The sequence below is a fragment of the Catharus ustulatus genome, chromosome 4, assembly GCF_009819885.2.
Source record: "Catharus ustulatus isolate bCatUst1 chromosome 4, bCatUst1.pri.v2, whole genome shotgun sequence".
Lineage (NCBI taxonomy): Eukaryota > Metazoa > Chordata > Aves > Passeriformes > Turdidae > Catharus > Catharus ustulatus.
In genome coordinates this window covers 25,656,961-25,679,354 of record NC_046224.1, presented here as the reverse complement: position 1 = coordinate 25,679,354, position 22,394 = coordinate 25,656,961, and the positions used below count along the sequence as shown (strand labels likewise).

The 22,394-nt window shown below is 49.9% G+C and overlaps 1 protein-coding gene across 2 annotated transcripts; it reads left to right on the top strand.

The window, feature by feature from the left end:
• The first annotated feature begins 844 nt into the window (after positions 1-844).
• TOM1 (target of myb1 membrane trafficking protein) lies at positions 845-22,030 on the top strand. Of its 2 annotated transcripts, XM_033058850.1 has the most exons (16): positions 845-950; positions 8,456-8,540; positions 10,298-10,376; positions 10,542-10,691; positions 10,802-10,936; positions 11,181-11,327; positions 12,274-12,390; positions 12,831-12,964; positions 13,609-13,642; positions 14,175-14,283; positions 15,272-15,392; positions 17,774-17,849; positions 18,256-18,318; positions 20,064-20,123; positions 20,468-20,504; positions 20,610-22,030. In XM_033058850.1, exons 1-16 carry the CDS (start codon positions 899-901, stop codon positions 20,756-20,758), a joined length of 1,548 nt encoding a protein of 515 aa, XP_032914741.1. In that variant the 5' UTR covers positions 845-898; the 3' UTR covers positions 20,759-22,030. The 2 variants fall into 2 exon arrangements, with proteins under 2 accessions (XP_032914741.1, XP_032914742.1); XM_033058851.1 differs by lacking the exon at positions 18,256-18,318.
• The last annotated feature ends 364 nt before the right edge of the window (positions 22,031-22,394 follow it).

Sequence of the window (22,394 nt, the reverse complement as noted above, 5' to 3'; positions counted from 1 at the left end):
CAAATTATCGCTCAGGTTCCTGACTGCTTGGGACCCCCCGGAAGGGTGCTGTAGCATGGAGCACAGCAGGTAACACCAGGGTAGGTGTCCTCCCTGCTGCCTCACCTCAGTTCAGGTTCGTGGAATTCAGGTGACACCAGTACACAGGATTCGAGTGTGCTATGCAGGATGTCAGGCGTGGCAGAGTGGATCTGTGCTGGCATTACCATGTCCCCATTTCTTGGGTATGGGTGTTGGTTGATTGCAGCCTCAGCTTGGGCAGGGCAGTTGCTTAGTCCCAGAACGTGCCAACCACCCTGTGTAGAGTCTTAGGATGGTTTGGGTTGGAAGGGGCCTTAAAGATCATTTCCAACACCCCTGCCACAGACAGGGACGCCTTCCACAAAAAATTTGCTTAATGCCCCATCCAACCTGGCCTGGAACACTTCCAAGGATGGGCCATCCACAACTCTTGGCAAGCTGTGCCAGTGCCTCACCACCATCACAGTAAAGAATTTCTTCCTAACTCCTACGAGCAAGCGCCCACACCGAGCTATGGAAAACTAAAAACGCATCGCCATAATCTTTCCAGGGTTTGGGCACCGCTCAGGCTCGCGGGTGCTCGGTGTGTTTGCAGAAAGCGGCGGAGGCTCCCGGCGGTGGGAGCCCCTCGGTTCCTGCGTCCAGGGCCTAAGGGCCAGCAGGACCTCGGCCCCGTCGGTCGCACTCCGCCCTGCCCCGGCAGCCGCCGCCCCTCGGCGGTCGCTCCGCGCCTGTGTCAGCCCGTGGCTCGGCGGGGCCGGTCCGGGCGGCGGCCGGTGGCGTCACAGCGGGGCCCGGCGGGCCCGCCCCGGCCGGCGCGCGGGTCACGTGAGCGGCGGCGGCGGCAGCGTCAGCTGATCGCGGCGCGGCGGCGGTGATGGACTTTCTGCTGGGGAACCCCTTCAGCTCCCCCGTGGGGCAGCGCATCGGTAAGAGCCGCACCCGCGCCCCCCGATTCTCCCCGCGCCCCCGCTCGCCCGTCCGGCCCCGCGCCCCCGGAGGCGTCCGCCGGACCCTTCCTCGGGAAAGCGGCGGCCCCCGCCTCCGCGGCGGGACCAGCAGCGCGCTGGCCAATCAGAAGAGAGCTCTGCTCTGACTGACGGGTGGCGCTGACCAATAGCGAGCGCGCGGCCCGAGGCGGCTCCGTCGGGGGCCCCGCCAGCCAATCCGGGCGTGAGGGGGTCTTGGGGTGGTGAGGTGAAGTTTGCTCACTTAAAGGGGCCGCAGGCCGGTGGTCCGTGCCACGCCCCCCGGCCCCGCCGAGCCCCGTGATTGGCTTGGGGCCATTCCCGCCTGCGCCTCTTGGGGGGCTTCAGGGAGCTGCTGATTGGCTGGGCTCCAGCCAGGGCAGCCTATCCCGTCTGGGCGGGAATGGCGCGCGTGACCCGCCGTGGCACGAGGGGCGGCCGCGAGACGCAGGGGGTGTGGGACGGGGTCAGCGAGCGCTGTGGGGTCAGCAGGGCTGTGGGGTCAGCAGGGCTGTGGGGACAGCGGGGCTGTGGGGACAGCGGGGCTGTGGGACAGGGTCAGTGAGGGCTGTGGGGACAGCGGGGCTGTGGGACAGGGTCAGTGAGGGCTGTGGGGACAGCAGGGCTGTGGGGACAGCGGGGCTGTGGGGACAGCGGGGCTGTGACAGGGTCAGTGAGGGCTGTGGGGACAGCAGGGCTGTGGGGACAGCGGGGCTGTGGGGACAGCGGGGCTGTGACAGGGTCAGTGAGGGCTGTGGGGACAGTGGGGCTGTGGGGACAGGGGTCAGTGAGGGCCGCAGGGACACCAGGGCTGTGGGACAGGGGTCAGCGAGGGCTGTGGTGGCACCAGGGCTGTGGGGACAGCAGCATCAGGCTGGGCTGGCCCGGGTACACACAGCTTGCTCAGTCAGACCTGCATTCCCTACCTGAAGGACTCGTGCTGGGCAGCTGGGAGTGTTTCCCGCACGGAGCTGTGCCACAAGCAGTGCCTGGCAGGGCCATGCCCTGGCTCCTGCAGCACGAACTGGCTCAGCATGGAGCACCAGCTCCAGCAATGAACAGCACCCACGCTGTGACCTGGCAGGCCCACCGGTACATGGTGTCCCACAGTCCCTGTGCTCAGGGCAGCTTGGGGAACATGGGAGAAGGATGTGGCCTGAGAAAGTGGAGCAGAGATGCCACAGTTAGAGAGAAGAAGACCATCAACAGCTGTACTGGTGTCAGAACAGGGATGTAGTTCTTAAAATGCTTAGAATGAAGACTCACTTCCCATGTTATGTTGTCTAAGGGCCTTGAATTGTGCTTGCAGGTTGATGCCCATTTAAACTGTCCATTTCTAAGTTTATGCACTTTCTCATTCTTGCTGTTCATTGCTTGTCAGACCTTGACTCTTTGCTGTGAACATCCAGTCCCACATTCAGTCTTTTTGGTGTCCTTGCATGGGTGAATAAGAGGCTGTGCCTGGGGTGGGAAGAGACCCAGCAGCTGCTTTAAGTAATGCTTTTATTATAGTGATTTTAGAGGCTACCCTAATACTGTCCCAAAGTGCATCAGGGGTATTGTGATGTGCCACTCTGGTGTTGAGACTGATAGGTGAGATGCATTACAGCCAGGCGGTGGAAGGATCATCAGGGAAGATTTTGTGTTATCAAAATCCTCCAGATGATCTTCAGCATATCCCCAGAAGAACACATGTTTCATCACACGTTCCAGGAGAAGCCATCTCCTGCCCTTTCCCAAATGAATGCTCTTTGTTCTCTCAGTGAGTGTATCAGATATGTCCTTGTGTTTGGCTAGAGGAAATCTGAAGGTTGCCTCACAGATGTTCTGGTCAGTTTAGTAACCAGATTTTAAGTGGGTTATACCTCTAGGCTTTCTTTCAATTAAATAAGGGACTCCCAAGCAACAAAGCAACAGCAAAGAAGAGGAAAAAAGAAAAGATATTTCAAAAGTGTTGTCAGAGAGGAGTTGAGAAGCAGAGGTATGATACTAGGGAGATCTTACTGACTGGGATTGATTTGGATTATGGGAGTCCAAAGAGGTGGAGGAATTACAGCAAATGAGAAAGGAACCCTGTGGATGACTTGAAAGGACTGGTGATTGAAAATATTCATATTTTTTTCCTTTTGAACACTGCCTATCAACATCCTGGGGGACATGGATAAATGCTATCTTCACTGCTTAATTTGAGACGCAAACACTACTTCCCCAGACTTGTTTGGTAGGTGGCAGCTGCGTGTCCAACCCATGAGCCTGATCACCAAACCTGCACAGTGCTGCTGCCCTGGGCTGTCTGCAGAAAGATAGTGCTGCGTCCTTGTAAATTATTTGGACAACGTCATGTATGCTTGATATAGCTTATGAAGTCTAAAATAGCTTTAGATAAAGGCTAAGGAATAAAAAAATCCTCTGTGGCACACTGCAGCAACATTCTCAAATTCCTTCATTAATGTTAATCTAGTAAGACCCATTTATTTTGCTGACTAGGAAAGCAACACTCAGATAATCTCAGTGATCTGTCATAGAATGAGTCAGTTGCAGAGGAGTAAGTTTTCTAGTTTCTTACATACAGTTCTGAGATTTAGTTGTAAAAGTTGCCTCTGTCCTGGTTTTGCACTGTGATGTCTCTTCCCAAGTCAGAGGAATACAGACTTACTCCTTTGGGTTTTTTTGTATTTGTTTCTGTTGAGTGGTGGGATTTTTAAAACACCAATGTGAACATTTCCAAAGAGTGATAAAGCATCATAGTTCGGATTCCCCCCTTGAAAAGGAAATCCACTATGCCTCCATTTAAGAGCTAAGAGAAGCTTTTTTCCATTTTCAAAATGGAAAATCTAATTTCAAGGAGGTGAATTCTCTGAGTGAGAGAATGGAGAAGAAACCACCATTGCTCTGTCCTCACCCTAGAAGTCTAAAATAACTAGTAATTATAGCAATACCAAAAGGGACAGAGGCAGGTTATTTCAGTAAATGAGCACAGGCAAGGGAAAGAAGTAACGGTGTAGCACAGAGATTACACTTTTTTTTTTTTATGGATGAGGGTTATTTTAGGCATGAGGACCAGGAAAAGTTGAGACTGTAAAGAGGGCTTTCTGTAAGAAAGGCTTCTGGGTGAGAAAGAGAGGCAGATGCAAAACAATATTCCAGAAAAATCCCCATAAGCTTTGAGATCCCACCTTGCAGGTGTTCCTGCACCCCTCTGTAGGTCTCTGCAAGTTTGTGCTTCTCAAAAAGGCATTGCCTTGTCTTCTGTGCCTTTTCTGTCTGGAGGAAAAGGGGCAAAGGAAGCAGCTGAAGAGTCACTTGATCCCTGAGAATTTGAGCTGGTTCAAGGAAAGGAGCAGGAGTTCAGAGACACAAATGTCCACACCACTGTGTCAGTCTGCGTCCATCACCATCCTCGAATTAGATTTGGAGCCATATCTCTGGTCTCTCTAGAATGCATGTTGTCCTCTCAAGCTTTGGGGAAAGGATACAACTAAATGGTGAAGTCCTGACAGAGCTGGTGCTGAAGTTCCCTCAAGGGAAATAAAAGCATGAGGATGCTGATTCGGTCTTGTGAGTTTGTGAACTGAAGGGAAGTTGGGAGAAGGGACATCTTGCATTGCTTTCTGCTGAACCTAAGGTGTCTCATGCAATGAGCTGCTGGTGCCCTCAAATGCCTGTTGAAATGGGCAAGAAGGTGCTTGATGCTTTGCTGAGCAACTTAGAGCTAACAAGAAGCACTGCAGGGAGCACTGTTTGAAAGCTTCATTTGGAGGAGGGGCAGGGCATATCACGGGCAAAAGATTTCTGAGCATCTGGATGTTTATGGGTGCTTCAGGTCTGGAATGGGGAGCAAAGGGGACAGGAGCCTGCAGAGGACCTTCTGTCCCTGGCTCCTGACACTACTGACTGCAGTGCTGGTGTGCAGGGACAGCTGAGTGGGATCCCCAGCCCCACAGTGAACTCTCCCCTGCCTCCAGGGCAGAGACAATAACCTTGTAAAGAAGCAAAGTTGTGAAATGTAATCATAGCACAAAACAGTGTACAGCTCCTTCGTGCAGTTATGCCAAGTGCTTGGAGTTCTTCCTTATCTGCTGGTTCCAAATAACTTTTATCACCTAGTGCAGTCAGCAGGAGCACATCCAGTGCCATGCAGGAGAAGAGCTGATGCTCTGGTCCAACCCGTACCACAGTCCTGTGCGGTCCTGAGCAATTTGTCAGGCAGCAGACTGGAATCAGACAAACCTCAATGCTGTCACACCCGGGGAGCTGGACTGGCTGCCAAAACAATGTGGCTTTGGAGCAGCCCCATGAAGGGCCTCCTGTATATTCAGCAGCCAGTTGGTTTGGGGCTTGGAGGGGGATGGCATTCGCAGGCTCACGATAACCTCTGCCAGCAGAATTCTCTGCTGCAGGTCAGGCTCAGCTGGTAACACCCAGAAGTAGATGCTGCCTGAGGAGTCCCACCAGGCAGTGCTGGGTCTGTGGCAGTGCCCTGCCTCCTATGCTCGCTCTTTTTAGGGACTTGTTGCTGCCCCCAGTCATCCCAGGCTCAGATTTCGTGCGGAGCAGACAGCTCATGTGCTAATTACAGCTCATGAAATGGGGCCAGCCACCCTGATCCTTCATGTGACTAATTAGACTGTTTCCTTCCCTTATGCAGTCTTTACAAAAGGGCAAATTCAGGATTTTGGAGAAAATTCCATATCTTACTAGGCTTGGACAGTCCCTTACAGCTTAAAAGAGAGCAAGAAGGATTAGAAGGGCATTAACTCCAGCTTTCCCAATGCCAGCTAGGCGAGGCCTTAATTTGTACTGGGTAAATTCAAGCATTTTGTCCTTGGAACTGCCTCAGGGTCACATTCCTGTTTTCCATATGCACTGGTCTTCCAGCTTTGCATTTTGTGACCCTATGTTTTGTTTATGGCAGGTTTGCTGCTTTCCTGCAGCTCTCCCTTGGTAAGTGTGTGAACTGGGGTGACAATAGCAGGATGACCACCCTATTGTGGGGTAACAGGGGCAGGGCATGTCACTTCTGAGGCAGCCCAGTTTTCCCCTAAAAGGCCAGCCAGGTGAAGCAGCCCACATGGTTTATTTACATTCCTTTCTGAAAAGCAAACCTGCTGCTCGACCTTGGCAGGACTGGTGCATTTGGAGGGAAAGGGTGGTGGAGAGCAGGTTGCACATTGGGAAGCAAGGAAGGGGTGATTGCAGATTCAATTCATGTTTGTGTACAATGCAAAGGAAGGCTGAGGAGATTTGAACAGCAAGGATTGATGGTTAAATGAAGGTTTTATTTTGTCCTTTGTTTCTACTGTAGCTGAGAGCTTCTAAGCAGGCTCAGCCCTGTTCCTAAGTTGTGGGTTTTTCCTTCCATGTGCTGTGAGAAGAGTGGATGTTGACTTCCCTGTCAGCAGAGCAACCCCTGTGTAGTGGATTTCTGTGATTCATTGCCAGTGGCAGCAAACAGTGCAGGGAAACTTCTGGCTTGTTGAAACCATGATGTGTCATGAGCAGGGGATCCCGGAGGAGAGCACAAGGGAGGGGATCTTTGTGACCTCATGAGCCAAACCCATCAGACTGACCTGAGCTGCAACCTGCCTGCCAGCAAGGCAGGTGTCCCAGGCTAGGAGGAAACCTGGAGCTCTGACACTGTACTGAGTCCTGATCCCAAAGGAACCTCAATGGAAAACATTTTCCCTCATGTGTTACCACAGTTTCCCCCGTTGACTGATACATACCCTGGCGCACCAGACACACCTATTGCCCTGGATGTATTCTCCACATCACCCAGTGCAATCCTTCCTCCTGTGCCTCACAGAGGAAGCTTGGAGATGCCAGAAATCAGGATCCCTATGTAAAATTAATAGTCAAAGTAACAAAAGTTTACCTGAATCAAGGAGCCTTAAGGTTATTCCAGTAATAGCCAGACCTTTAGAAACGTGGAAGAGCATCAAGAACATTCTGCCACTCTCCTTCCCTGTCTGCCAGTCTTCCATCTGGCTGTGGCCACAATGTCATCAGCGTAATCACTATGTAATCAATGCATTCTGTAGCCAACAAAAAAGGTGGTGCCTGGATTATGATAAGATGCAGATAGCTTCACACTGTGGTGTGCAATCTGTGGGAGGGACACGTGTATAAGAGGCTGCATTGCACAGTGGTGTGAATAGCTCTGTGCCTGACCCTCAACAAGACATGATGGATGTGCTTACCTAGGCAGGAGTTAAAAAATCTTCTTCCTGTGTTATGGTCCTATCCCATTACTGCATGAACGGGCATTTAATTTCATTCCCACACAGGGATCATTAGTTACTGGGTCAAAAGAAAAAGAAAATAAAAAGAAAATAAAAAGGCAGCTCTGCAGAGGAAAGGGGTAGAGGACACGCAGCAGCAAGGGACAGCCATAGATTTTGCAGGGGCAGCAGTTTTGAAAATGCAGGCACTTCTGTAAGTACCTTGCTGGGACTGAGCTCTCCTAAAGAGCACCTGGTAAATGCTAAACCGGTCTGGCCAGTTTTAATTCTCTGGCCCCAGTGCTAAGACAAGTGTTTTGTAGGATGAGAGAGCTGAAAAGGATGGTTCTTGTCCTCTGCTTGCCATTTGTTGTATCTCTGTGTTTCCCTGTGGTCTTGGGAGTGCCTGGGCCCTGCTGGCCCCACTGGCAGTTCTCTTTCCCCCAGCTACTGGTGGTGTCCCTGAAGGCATGAGTCAGTAGCATGGCTAGGGCTGAGACATGGATGATTACAGGGTGGAGACACTGGTGCTCCCAGTAATAGCTGCTTGTTTCCCAAATCTCTGCCTTGAATAAATAACATCAAGGCTGACTGAGGAATTCCTAATTAAAGGGGATACAATCAAAGCTGGAACTATATTGCTTCAACTTCAGCCTGCAGTTTGCTTCTGCCCACACTCCCTAGAGGCCAGAAGTTCAGGGGAGAGGTGTAAATGTTAAACAAGATAAACTCTGCTTTGTTTTTCTATGTTTTTATAGAGCTGGTATACAAAAAAAAAAAAGGGGAGTGCTGATTCTATAGTCTCCTTATGGCCTCCTTATGTAGTACAAACCAAGAATTGGAGTTACTGGTATTAGATCCGTATCAGTGTGAGCAGGCTGAACTCACGGTTTCTGGCCTTGCAGTAACAAAGCAAGTAAGCCCCCTTTTCCTTAGCTGTGGAGCTGAAGTCATGCTGAGCCCCTTCCCTTTGTGTACAGGACACCAGAAGTCACAGACAGTGTGTTTGTGTGTCAGTAGCATTGGTGGCATGGGCGAAGCTGGGCACCCACCATCCCAGCAGCGTGCTCTGCCATGGTGACACCTAGTGGGGAGCACTTGGTGACCTGGAATTTGCATATGGATTTGCCTCCTTGCATGTTGCAGCGGCAGCCAGGAAAAGCAGGCTGGGGTCTGGGGTCTTGTGAGAGCTTAACTTAAGTGTGCCAGGCTGCCCTTAACTTTGTCTTGGTTTCTGTTTTCCAGAGAGAGCTACTGATGGGTCCCTGCGGAGTGAGGACTGGGCTCTCAACATGGAGATCTGTGACATCATTAACGAGACTGAAGAAGGGTAAGGGAGCTAGCAAGGGCCCATATCCAGTGGCAGGTCCCTGCATTCAGTGTAACACCACATCTCTAGACTACAGTGGTAGCATGCACTGGTGGAGGTAATAAGCTAGGCTTCCCAGCAATTCCTGAGACAGGTTCTGATAGGAGACCTAGAGACATAGCAATGCTGTCAGGGCATTTGTTAGATACTTCTCTATAATCTTGGTGAGTGCTAGGAGCCATTCAAACAGGCCTTCAGGGTCCCCAGGCAACCCTCTGTTCAAGCCAGGCTGGCTCCCATCTCCAGAAGGCATATTTGCATTTCTTCCACTTTGATTTATTCCCCCTTCATGCCCTTCTCTTTCTCTCCTCTGGGAATGTAAAAATCTAAAGGCTGGTGACTGAGAAGAGGAGAAAATCTCAGGCTGCTATTCAGTCCTCTCACTGTGCCAGTCTTTCTTGGGTTTCCTCTCAGGTATTTTCATGTACAGTCACTCAGCACAAAGTGGGTGGGGGAGCTCTTGTCTCCCTCTCCCTGCAGGGAGATGTTCATCAATCTGCCAGACTTGTTAACTCAGGACCTGGGGATTTGCCAGTGAATTCAAGGGAGAATGCTCCTTCTCACAGTGGAGATGTCAAGAGCAGCATGTAAAAAAGAAGGTGCTACATGGAATAAAACATGTAGGTTTCACTCCTGCTGTCCTCCCCCACAGTGATGTTGACAGAGGATTAGCAAGCCCAGTTTTCAGCTTCACAGTTGTATGGAAACAAAGTCAAACATCTCTACTTAGAGATCTGTCACCACTCCTTTTCCACTATTCCCGTGGTGCAAATACACCTGTCTCTGTCCACAGTTCTCAGGCCTGAGCTGTAGCCACTTCTTTCAGGTCTGGGCACCTGATAGCACAGCTGGACAGGCTCTCCCATTGCCCTGCCAATGTGCATCCATTGACACCATGCTGCCCCACAGGCCGGTACACTTCTGCTCTCCTCACTGCCTCAATGTCTCCAACCCACTTTTCTCCTCCAGCACTGCTGCTCCTTCAGCTCAGCTTCTTTTCCTGTGCTCTGCAAGAGCATGTTGGTCCATTTATGCCCTCTTAAGACCACAGTGGTCTGAAACCAGGGTGTTTCTCCTCTGAGAATGGTTAATGAGGTCCTGCTATGCTGTTGCTCTCTTACCCACCTGCAGTATAGGCAAGATTTTGCCACAGTGTCTCCCCTGCAGCTTGTGAGCTTCCTTCTCCCCAGGGAAATGTTAAATAGCTCCTCTCTGAGTAACACAGGAATTGCCACAGCTTGGTCTCTCCTTCCTGTTTCTAACCCATGCTAAACTTCTCTGTGATCTCCTCCTCTTCAGTCTCTCTGCCATGGGATTTTGCTCTACCCCCACCAAGAGTGTGCTTCTAGCACTGTTTTTACTCTGTTCTCTGTTGTGTCCTGAACACCTTGAGCTATTGCAGACATCAGCACAGAGGCCTCTAATTTCAGTGATATCACTCAAGAACATGGTTTAATGGTGGACTTCACAGTGTTAGGTTTATGGTTGGACTTGATGACTGTAAAAGGTCTTTTCCAACCTAAATGGTTCTATGATCAGCCAACCCCACTCCTCTTGCAGAACCACAAGCAAAAGCTGCTTTACCAGTCACTGCTTCAAGCCATCCTGAAAACATAGTGAGGACGGACACCTGCTGAGTATGATGCATCCAGAACCTGTGGCTGTTTTGCTTTGCCTCAACCTTGTGATGATCTTTCTTCATCTCATTTCTCCTTCAGGCCCAAAGATGCCTTCCGAGCCATTAAGAAGAGAATTGTAGGGAATAAGAACTTCCATGAAGTTATGCTGGCTTTGACGGTGAGCAGTCAGGGCTGTCTCTCTGCTGTGTGATACTGTGCTGTAAAGCTGAGTGCTGAATACAAGTTTTAGCACACGTGCTGAACAGACACGTGTACCTAAAGCCAGCAAGGCTAACACATGAGGGCAAAGAAGGCTACAGCTAATGCTTTATTGCCTTTGAAGGTCCTGGAAACCTGCGTCAAGAACTGCGGCCATCGCTTCCACGTCCTTGTGTCCAGCCAGGACTTTGTAGAAGGTGTCCTGGTGAGAACAATCCTGCCAAAGAACAATCCACCTGCCATAGTGCATGACAAGGTGCTGACCCTCATCCAGGTGAGCCAAGCAGTGTGAGCATCTGCAGCAGCCCAGAGCGTGTGTCTTTAGGTGTTTGTACAGAAGGCTCTTATATGTGGTGATGGGCTGTATTGTCTCCTTCTCCCCAGTCCTGGGCAGACGCCTTCCGCAGCTCTCCAGACTTAACTGGTGTCGTTGCTGTCTATGAAGATCTGAGACGGAAGGGATTGGAGTTCCCCATGACTGATCTGGACATGCTGTCACCCATCCACACACCACAGAGGGTATGGGAGTATTGCTGAAGAGAAGAATGTTGGGCAGCTGCCATTCTGGAGCAATGAGGGGATTTTAGGAACTCTTCCTTGAATTTAGAGATTTTTGGGTGGTGAGAAACTCCAGGACAGCCAAGAGCTGTTGAAACCAAATGGGGACTTGCCATCAATATTTCTCCTCTAGTTGCACTGCCCTGTCAAGTGTGAGTGTCTAACATCTCCTTCTCTCTGTCACTTTCCTCACCTTTATCTGAAGACTGTGTACAGCTCCAACTCTCAGTCTGGACAGAATTCACCTGCAGTCAACTCCCCTCAGCAGATGGAGTCCATCCTCCACCCTGTCACCCTGCCCCCTGGGAGAGGCACATCTAGTGATGCACCCATCACACCCACACCAGAGCAGGTGAGTTGGACACAAGTCCCAGGATGTTGCTGATTCTTCCTGTGTTTGAGGCTACTTCACAAACACTGTTCTGGGGCTGCAAGATTGGTCCTGCCCTGGCCCCTGTCTTCAAGGAGCTGTTCCTCTAAAGCACAGTCCTTCGAGAACTCCCCAGAGCTCCACTGTGGTCACAGTGATGAACTGGGATACTATAACCATGGAGTGGTTATGTTTCCCTAAGACAGGGCTGCTTGCAGGTAGAGGGAAGTGGGGAGCTGAGACATGATGCGTCCTTTATCATCTTTGTTTATATTGTCTCTTATTGCTTACTTTCTATGAATCAACCCTGTCTGGCTATGTGGTTTCCAAATGCTAGGGCTTCCTCACTTTTTTCCCCATCCTCTTTTCTCCTTCCTCACCCTGACTTCATATGACACCATGTTCAGCAGCAAAGCCCTAGCTGTCAGTATTTTGCATTCCCTTGCAGAAAGAGGGTAGAAACTGTTCTAAAGAGGCTCATTAGCAGCTTGTAAACTAGAGGACTAAAGCTTCAACTGCACACTTAGCTGAGGCCTTCTTGTTGAATGGGAATGAATTGTTTTCCCCTCTTACACCACTTTGGAAATTAAACAATTTAAATGGCTACCACATGGGAGCTGTTGGCTGAGGAGAGATTTGAATCATACCAGCATACCTGTGCTGGCTATTAAAAATCAAGGCTAGACTACTGGCTAAAGATCCCAGGTGAGGCCCTGGTGTGTGCTACCAGCAAATGAATTTGATGGTAAGTAATAGAGGGGCTTTCTGGTGGGAGCTCCCGAGAGCTAAAATGAGTGGTGACAAAGAACTTCCCTCCAGCTCTGTGAACAGGCATGCACACGTGGTGCCATTCCCTGCCATTCAGAACTCCCTCAGTTATGTCCTTAGCCTCCCCTGGCAGAGCTGTCACTTCTCTTCTCTTTTGCAGATCGGGAAGCTGCGCAGTGAGCTGGAAGTGGTGAATGGGAACACAAAGGTTATGTCGGAGATGTTGACAGAGCTGGTGCCATCCCAGGCCGAGCCTTCTGACCTGGAGCTGCTTCAGGTAAAGAGCACTGGGTGGGGTGGAGGACTGGCACATGCAGCACGATTTAGCAGTGACTTGATGGACTAAGGCTTGATGCATGCCAGGGGTGGGGAATGACTGGAAGTTTGGTGTGGGGCTTATCAAGGAGTGCAGGAATAAGGGAGACACAAGGAAGGTAGAGTTTCAATGGTGGATGGATATCGTATTATGGAGGCTGGAATTATCTCACAAGGGAACTTGTAGTCCCCAAGGGCCTTTCTTTCTGGGTGATGTGTTACATAAAAAGCATACAATTATTCCATGTAAAGCTCAGACTCAATTTACCTCTCACACCATTATTTGTTGCCCATCAACAGTATCCCAGTAGCCTCTGGGGTCTGTGTTCCAGTCAGACTTCCAAACCTGTGAGTGCTCAGCCATAGTATGACCTTTGTGGTGACTTGCCCTGCTTTGAACAGGAGCTGAATCGGACATGCAGAGCCATGCAGCAGCGAGTCCTGGAGCTGATTCCCCGTGTCCTCCATGAGCAACTCACTGAGGAGCTACTCCTCATCAATGACAACCTCAATAACGTGTTTCTGCGCCATGAAAGGTACCTCTCTGCTCCCTTCTCTTCCCTGCTCTCCCACAAGACTTTACTGCCCTTGAAGGCTGCCTATCCCACCCTTTGGATCTGCCCATGAGTATAATACTCAGGATGTATCAGTCTGTATCATCCCTATTTGAGAACAAAGCCTGTTCTGTTTTTGGTGACTAATTCCTGTCTCTTCAAAGCTGCTGTGTAAGTTCCTGATGGGATATAAAGATGGCTCTGTGGCATAACCCAAAATAAGGAGGCAACTGCATGGAAAGAGCTGGTTTTCTAGCTCTGAGGCAGATGGGAACAGAAAGAAATTGCCCAGATGGGAACAGCACTGCTTTACTTCCCTTCCATTTCAACAAACACATCTTTGCTAGTTCATCCCCAGATGAATTGTAAGGAGTAAGCGTGTATGAGTGTAAATGTACAAGTGTGGAAGATCCTAAGAAGCTTTCTCACACCACCTCTCAGGAGACATCCATAGGAAACTATGGGTCTTGCTAGGGTATCTTGTGGGGAAATTGGACTCTGAGCCACAGTTCCCCTTTTCTAATGGGTAGGAAAGGGCAGACAGTTTCAAGTCTTATAAAAGATCTCTTGAGCTGTGGGTGAATGAGCCCACACTACTGAAATGCATCCTGTCACCTTTCTTGCAGGTTTGAGCGACTTCGGACAGGACAGCCTGTTAAGGTAACTCAGAGCAACTGCCTCTCTGTGCAGGTTGGTTTGCTTCCTGCAGGTCCAGCAGTGCCCTGCTGACTTGGAGGGAGGTTCAGTCTGCTCCATTTAGAAGTGGTGGGCTTTGCTGTCCCAGCCAGGCTGCACTAGAGCACCTGGTGTGTGGGACACCCTATTTCCCACTGCAAACCTCTCCTGCCCTGCCCAAAGAGCAAGAGCAGAGCAGCAGCAGTTATGGTTATTGAATAGTGAGATTCCAACTCCCATATGAGCCTTCTCTGAGCACAACCCTGTCCTCTGAACCAGTACCCTACTTACTGACATCCAGCAGAGCTAGGAGGATGGCTACCAAGACATATGCTGCCCTGGGACACTATTCCCAGCCTGTTCTCTGATCACTGTCCCTCTTCTCCAACTTCACTGCTGATATCTTTCAATGGGTGCAGAAGGGCTTTCCTCACCAATATCAATGAGCTGGGATTGTAGGGTCAGGATGTCCAAGTTTCAGAAGCTCTCTACCATCTTCTTTTTTCTTCTTCCAAAGGCACCAAATGAGGCAGAGAACAGCTTGATTGACCTGGGACCCAGTACTCCTTCAGCACTGAAACAGCCTGAAGTCACCAGCAACCTTTCCTCTCAGCTGGCTGGAATGAGTATGTTGCCATGCGGTTTTCCCCTCAGTCTTTCTCCTGTGCTGCTTTGAAAATCCTTTCCTGCCCTTGAATCATCTTCCAAAACTATTTAGTCAGATTCCTAGAGTAACCTAGAGAAATGCCATTTGTTTTCAACTAATAAACTCATGAAGAAACTTGTATATGCCCCAAGGCACTCAAGCATATGTCTTGGTGTCTTCACCTCACATTTTGCAGGAGGTGGCCATGACTTAAGAAGGACCTCAGCATTAATCTGTGCCTAAGGACCTGGTCTTCCAGCAGGACTGGGGATAATGTTGCTCCCTCTGCAATGCCTAGCAGTATTGCCTACTTGCCTCTCTTGTTGTGTGGTGTCAGGCTGACCACTGAGGTCTGGGAGAAGCAGAGCAGCTGAAGCTATGCTGCAAAGGCAGCCATGAGCATCTTGGGCTCAGGACCCAGGATTTGACAGGTTGTTTACTCAAAAAACCTGAGGAGTCCTGGGGGTTCTTTAATACATACCAATGGCCTACATAGCACTGCCTGGATGCAGTTGCAGAAAATTGGCACCTGACCGTTTTTACAGACAAGGCAGCTGAGATATTTTTCAAGTCAAGTTTTTTTCAGATGATGCCTGAGTCATGAAAATCCACTCATCTGTCTCAGAGGTTCTTGCCTGGAAGTACAGGTTATTTTCTTCCACAGGTTATGGAGCAATTCCCTCCAGAGTTGTCTAAGATGGTCAGAAACATCTAGCCTTCAGCATCAGTAAATTGATGCTGCTGCTTCTGTCTGAAGCTGAGCCAAAAATATCTACTGAGTGGGCAAAGAAACAGCTTCTGTTACTTCACCCACGACTGCACACATGCAGCTGAGGAGCAGGATGGAGGAGTGGGCCTAGAGTAGTTTAGCCTGTTCTGATGGTAGTTTTCCATCCAGCACTCTCCAAGCCCACAGTCCTCCATTTACTGTTCTGTGCTGCCTGCTTACCCTGCTCTCTCTCCCACAGACCTGGGCTCAAGCAGTGTAAGTGCAGGGCTGCAGTCCCTTGACACTTCTGGCAAGCTGGAAGAAGACTTTGACATGTTTGCCCTGACCCGTGGCAGCTCGCTGGCTGAGCAGCGCAGAGGGTGAGTGGAGCTGCTCACTCTGTCCTGTCCTGCCTTCTTGCAAAGGATGAGGGCTAAGGGAAAATGGGGCTATGACCCAACCAACAGCAGTTCCTGGGAGACAGTAGGATGAAACAGAAATGCACTTTTCACATGCACAGTGTTTGTAGGATGAGCTCCATGCTCCCAGTCCTTTTTCCTGCTGCAATAATCTCACCTTCACAGCATCCTCCTGGGGTGTGGGGAGAAGGAATTGGTCCCTGCATGTGAGCATTGCAGTGTCACATGTTCTGGGAGATTCAGTGTCTGGGCATGAAGGTGTAAAGTGGGACTGGCTCAGTTTTCTTTCTGCCACTGAAGTCATGTGTCCTAACTGTGATGATGGTGAATTTGGGAACTGCCGATTCAGCCAGTATTGAGCTGGAGTGCAGGAAGAGTGCAGTCAGTTGTGGCTTGCAAGAGGGCACTGGTTTGTGCCTCAGTTTCTCTGTTGGCAAGTGTGACTGATGTTTCTTCCTCCATGGTGTATTTGAAACCTCCTGGTGTAAAGCACTAAGAGTTGGGTGTCCATAGCACTGGCTGAACTGAAGAGGCCTTCTCCACTGCAGAGTGGATTCCTGAATCCTTGTTCTGGAGGAGCTGGCAAGAGCTGTGCTGACCAGATCCCCTGGTTTAGAGTCTGTGTCTGATCTCATGCTGCTTTGCCTGGCAGAGCTATTTGCTGCTCTCCGTAGAGTACCAAGCAGTAGAGCCCATGGGCACATCAATGCCTCCAGCCCTCCAAGGCCTGTGCTCCTGCATTCCTGCAGCCACTGGAGTGCCTTGTTCTGCATCTGGCCAGTAGCAAGTTAAGGTATCATACATGTCAAGTTAAGGTCTCCTAATGATGTCTCCTTCCATTCCTCTGCCTCAGACTGCTTCTGGTAAATGTGGTGGGGAAACCCATAGCCTACACATGACTTCATGTGTTTTTCCCCTGGGTTTCCCCACTGCTTTTACTGTGGGTTGTGTTGCCTGAGGATAGAGGCAGTTCAGCACAAAAACAGTTGTATCAACAGCACCCAATCTGGGGCTGAAACCGGAGCCACTGGTATGTGCTCTGTGCTGGAGTTCTGGACAGAGGTGGAATTGTATCCTCTCTGCTGTGGCACAGTCCTTAACAGGCTGAGGCTTATGATCTCTGCACAAGTAACAAGACATCTTCTATTTATTCCTCACTGCCCTTCATCTGCCTGCACTTGCACTCCTGCCAAGTAACCTCTAGTGGCTCAGGCTTCACATTTCACTCACAAGCCTCTGCTCTCAGTGTCTCCCTGCACTTGAACAGACCCATTGCTCTACAGCTCCCGAACAGGACGTGCTGTCAGAGCCTCTGGGGTTTGTTCCTGACCCCCTATGTTTCATGTGTGTCTTGATGAGGCAGTGCTTGAGGCACTTCAAGCCCTTCCTGCCATTCTTCCTCATCAGTGGCATGATAGCGGCGCTGTACTTCATCCTGGACGCCATTATCCACAGCGGCCCCTTCACTGATGAGCACTTCTTTGAGAAATTTGAGCGGCGGTGGCCCAAGCCCCTGGCCCCCAGCAAAAACAGCTCCACTTGATGGTCTGCTGGATCTGTGGGAATGGGCCTGGGAGCAACTGGAGAGGAAACTTGTGGAGAGTTTATGTGAATGGCTTTATTTTCCTAGCATGGAGAGTTTTCCCCGTTCGGCATGGATCAAATGGTGACGTGTGGCATTGTCATGTGTGGTAGCAGCCTAGAGGGGACACAGAATTGGGATGAGGGAAATTATGGGTGAGACATGTCTGTGTGTGGAAAGAGGTTGCTGTAATGGTGTACATTTGGAGACCTGGAAGCAACACTAGGCTCTTCTGATCATCTGGTCTCTCCTATGGCCAGCATAGGCCAGGGAGCCTCTGCCACCATCACTTCTTGTGTGGTATTAGTTAAAGAGATGTTTTTGAGCTGTTTGTGTCTGCAAAGATAGATGAGTATGTAAGGGTTTGTTGTTCAAATCCTTTCTAAAATATCTGTAATATTCTGGTCAGTCTGTGTTAGTTTTCTCTCTTTACAGTCCACCCCAAAGAAGGTGAGTGTCGTGTAGCTCTATAAGTCTGTGTCTTAGTTTTCATACAAGTCCTTGTCATCCTTCTGTTACTGTGCCAAGGCTGTCCTGTTGTATCCTACAATGTTCCAGTGAGTAGATTAGTCTGTTTTGTGGTGGGCTACACCTTTAATAAGGGCTTTGCACACCATTCTAGAAGCTCTTCGTCTTCTTGGTAGCAGAATGACAAGGCATGAAAAGTTGTGCAGTGAGAAGTACTGAACATGTGTTTAGGAGTTCCTGCTCTTCACTCTCAGGCATCTCATCAGCCTGTTGTCTCTCTTTCTGTGTCCAGGGTAAAGTATGAAGACCCCCAAGCCACCAAGGGCCTTGCTGGTGCCCTGGATGCCCGGCAGCAGAACACAGGAGCGGTAAGTGGCCACAGCTTTTACTGCATCACCAAGACTGGGAGTAACTTCCTGGCTCACTAAGGCAGTAAGGGTGCTGTCTGTTGGGAAAAAGTCAACTGATGGTAACTCCCAGTCTCCACCAACCTGCATTTCCTAGCTGGGCTACATACCTCATTCTTTAAAGCCCTGAGGTGAGGAGCTGTGAAAAGTCTGGGGTTGCCTCAGGCAGCTGAAGGATGTCCCTCCCCAGGGAAATTTCCACCTGGAAATTTATGTTTTATTCCTCTTCAGCAAATTTCCAAGTCCAGTCACCTTCTCTCTGCAATCAGAGAAGTAGGCCAGTAGTATTATATATTATTTCCCTCATCTTAAACCCGCTGCCTCCCCTCTCCCTCACACTGCAATGCAGAACTCTTCTGTCATCCAGGGGGAGTCTGGTGCCTCTAGTGATGGAGCCCAACTGACAAAGTGGATGATGCGTCAAGGAATGGTGAGATCTGAGGTCCTGGAGAGCCAGCAGGGAGGAAGGAGGCTGGGGCTGCTGTAACAGAAGTGTCACTGCCACAGCATATGAGGATGCACAGCAGACATCAGCAGATACTGCTAACTGAAATGGAGCAACCCTGGGCTGGGCCAGTAGTGGAGACCAGCTTTGGGAAGGAAGCAGGCAGTGTGCCAGTCCTTCCTCAAGTAAACATATATGTAGGAAAAAATCCTAGGAGCTCTGAGGCCAAGAGCACGTGCCACTCTGAGCTAGAGGTTGGCCTGTTTTGGGGTGGGTGTCTGAGGCAGAGGCAATAGCTGGTCACATCATGGAGGCAGCTGCTGCCATTCATTCTCCTTGTAGTCTCTCCTCCTTACCATGAGTTGCCTTGTTTGAAGGAAAACACATTCTGACTTTAACCCTGTTGAAGACCTCCTCCTGTAGCTAGTTAGTGATTGAGCTTTCAAGCAGTTGAATTCTGTCTTTTGGCAGCAGGAATTCCTGCAGTCACATTCCCTCAGGCTCACAGAGGCTTTGACAGCTTGTGGGTCTGAAGCTTGTTAGTTTGTCTTCCTTTAATGGGCACAGCCCAGGCTGATGTCTGCTCTAGGAAGTTTTCCCACATGCTGTGCAGTTGGAACTTCTAGCCCAAAGAGAGCCTCTCTGGGTAGCCAAAGCCAGCTTGCTTTGAAACTTCCCTAATCTCACACATCCTCTTCCATTTCTACTCATCTACCTGCCAGCTGTAATAACTGTCTGCACTTGTTCCCTGGTTTGAGGAAATCTGCCTGTCTTTGGTACAAAGATACTGCTCTTTTTCTTGGTCTTGGTGTTTTCCTGAGGGCAAGAAAGCTATATATATTAGAAAACTAATAAATAAGTTCCCACAAATGCTCTCTAATTCTTCTGCTTGGGGAACCCCTAGAAAGGGCTGCTTCTTGCTCAGCTTTGTTCAGGAGCTCATGACTGGAGAAAAGGATCTGGGGTTTTAAATCAGACTTTGTTTCTTTCAAGGTTACCTCTGTCCACTAGGAATATGTCTGTTTGCTGTTTAAATCCACCAGGGCCATGAATTCTTCTGAGCTAGCCCCCTCCTTACTGGAAGTAAAATTTAATTGTAGGTAACTTTCTCTTTGATGGGTCTGCTTCAGTAGTTTGATGTGATATCAAATCCTGCTGTGCTCCATGATCATACCAGGAAATCAGTTCTCGGCTGTGCTGTCAGATCTGGCACCTCCAATATCTTCAGCACTGCAGACTTTGACATCAGACTATCACTGGTTTGTAGCGGGAGAAGGTGTAGAGAAATGTGTATCTCTTGTTCTCTGGCTGCCTACACAAGGAGCTAACTTCCACCTAGTGGATCCTCACCAAAAAGCAAAGTCTGGTCCAGTCCTAATACCCCAAAGCCAACCACCAAACCACAGGTGCTTTTAATGGCATGTATCCTGGAAACTGCATGTCTGGGCATGGATGGGACAGAGGAAGCAAGTAAGCAATGGTTAACACTAAAACCCTTGACATAAATTAGTGCATTAGCCAAGAAATTTCAAATTGGCAAACCAAAACCACTACACACTGGTATCTGCGAGAATTTTGCAGTGGCACTAGCTGGATTTGGATGGGCCTGAGCTGACTGAACGGTGGAGCGAGAGGCTGAGCTTCTGGGTTGTGCTTTCTTCTTGCATAGTGGATTTACTGGAACATCCTCTATTTTCTTGGCCTCATTGACCTTTTTTTTTCTGTCCCAGGTACCAGTTCCTCAAGGCAATTTCATGGAAGACATAGAAAAGTGGCTCTCTACTGATGTGGTAAGTGAGGGGCTGCCTTCTTGGAGCCAGCAGTCCTGCCAGAGTTGTCTGTGGGGCTGGACTTCAGGCAGTGTATGACACTGCTGGCATTGCTGAATTGTGGCACAGGCTGCTGGGAGGGACCAGGGAAGGAAAAGCCAGGGACACGGGCTTTGAGATACCACAACAGTATCATCAGGCTTCTGGGAGCCATAGCTAATGAACTGAGGCTCAGGGCCTCTCTAACAAGTCTGTACTGTGGAAGTGGAGGGACACTATCCTGTCTCTCTGTGTGCAAAGAATCACATCTGTGAGATATCTTTACCTACCTTCCTTCCAACCATGCCCTTCTCTTTCTTTGCTAGGGAGAATCAGAGGATCCAAAAGGTGTCACCAGTGAAGGTGAGATGTGCCAGCCAGCCCTTTTCTTTAACTGCTCCTGGCAACACCTTGGCTCTTCCACAAACCTCCCTCTTTGCTAATGCTCTTCTCTTCTCTTGCTCTCAGAGTTTGACAAATTTCTGGAAGAGAGAGCGAAAGTTGCAGACCGCCTCCCTACTTTGTCCAGCTCCTCAGCAGGGACGTCTGTCTCCCCTCCTGCTGCCAGCCATCATCAGAAGCAAGCAAAGGAAGATGATGCTATGTTTGCCTTGTGAATGCTATGGACCCGTGTGCTGTGGAGCAAGAGGCTGTGTGTGCTGTTTTGCTTGCCTCCAACCAGGGGCCAGCAGAGGAAGGACTCTGTCCCCTTCCTCCATTCTCTTTCTGTTTATCCTTTGAGTTGTTTTTATTTTTAAGCTGCTTTCAGACTCAGACAATCTTTGTTGTGTTTAGGGATATCATACTATAGACTTGTGAAGGGGGGTTTCAAAGCTGCTAGAGAATGTGGGAGTTCAGTGGGCTTTTCTTTTAATGGTACAGTGTGGGAAAAGCAGAAGAAGCTCTGGAAGAAGCTCCCCCATCCTGCTCTCCAGTGAGGTAGTTAGAGATCTTGCCCAAGAAACAGGAGAGGCTGCAGCCTGCAGCTGAAATCATTCCTGCCTGCCTCTTTCCTCACCCCTCCCCTGGAATGTATCTCTCAGCCTTCAGCCTGCCAGTGTTAGACTGGAAAGCACAGGGATGTGAAGCATATACTGGTGGCCAAGGAGGAACACTAATGGTAGAGGGACCCTGTTGCTCTAATCTCTCTTGCACAAGTGCTCGTGGTATGCAACACCTTCCCACTCACAACCGCTTCTCTTCCTGTTCCTCTCCTCCCTTTCCCCATCAGTTTATTCAGAATCCTACCCACAGCCCAGATGTTTCCCTTGCATGACAGCCAGTCGTCCAAGCCTTTGGCAGCACACAGGACTGCAAGCGGTACCCCAGGCTGAAGGGGCTGTCTCCCATGGGATAGGATGTGCCTTCAGCAAATTATTTGCAGTTAATTTAATTCTCCATTATCATACTCTTCTCCCAAGTTGATCCTACCTCCCTCTCTCACTTCCACTGATGCCTTCCACCACATCGTGCCGTGGTGTGGGGAGTCCCTCTGAGCCAGAGGGACACACAGACTCCCTCAGGGTGGCTGTGTGTGCCAGGGTCACAGAGCTGCATCCCCTTAAAGCAGGAGGCCCTTCCATCAGCACTGTTACACCAGTGGGAATGTGCTGTTCCTGCAGAAGCTTGTACAGCTGGTGAGCACAGAGGGGGAACAAAACATCAGTCATCTCATGCCAGTAAAGCAGCCCTGCGGCAGCCAGAAGCTCCTCTGCACATGGGGGAAAACCCTTCAGAGCAAACCACACATGCTGCCCACTTGTAAATGAAAGCCAGGGAGGAGGGTGCCAAGCTCAGGGCTCCTGCTCGTGGAATTTCTTGTTGAGCGTGGGAGAGTTGTCTTTTTTTTACTGCACATTAAAGGAGCAAAGACTTGAGCCTCCCTTGAAGATATGGTGTGTGTTGTCAGTGCTGGTGTGGGGAGGGGAGGATTGCTGTGAGGAAAAGAGGGATGAAATCATGCAGCCACATTTGCTCTCCATGGAAATGCGAGGGCACTGGTGCTGAGAGCAGAAGAGCATGGGGGCTGAGGGTGCTGGCAACCAAGGCAGGTGCTCCATCCTTTTTACTACAGTCTTGTGGGGAGGTGATTACAGGCCATCTGAAAACAGCAAGAGGATGAGCTGCTTCCTCTTCTTTCCCTCTCTGCCTTGTGACCAGATATGAACACCCACCTTGCAGTCCATAAGCCACTTACAAACACGTGCAAGAATACAGTTGCTACTAAAAGGCCTTCTGGTATCCACAGGACAC

Coding starts and splice junctions, on each gene's coding strand:
- TOM1 (XM_033058850.1), top strand. CDS start 899: ATGGACTTTCTGCTGGGGAACCCCTTCAGCTCCCCCGTGGGGCAGCGC. Junction 10,377..10,541: donor AAGTTATGCTGGCTTTGACG/GTGAGCAGTCAG, acceptor TTGCCTTTGAAG/GTCCTGGAAACCTGCGTCAA. Junction 10,692..10,801: donor AGGTGCTGACCCTCATCCAG/GTGAGCCAAGCA, acceptor CCTTCTCCCCAG/TCCTGGGCAGACGCCTTCCG.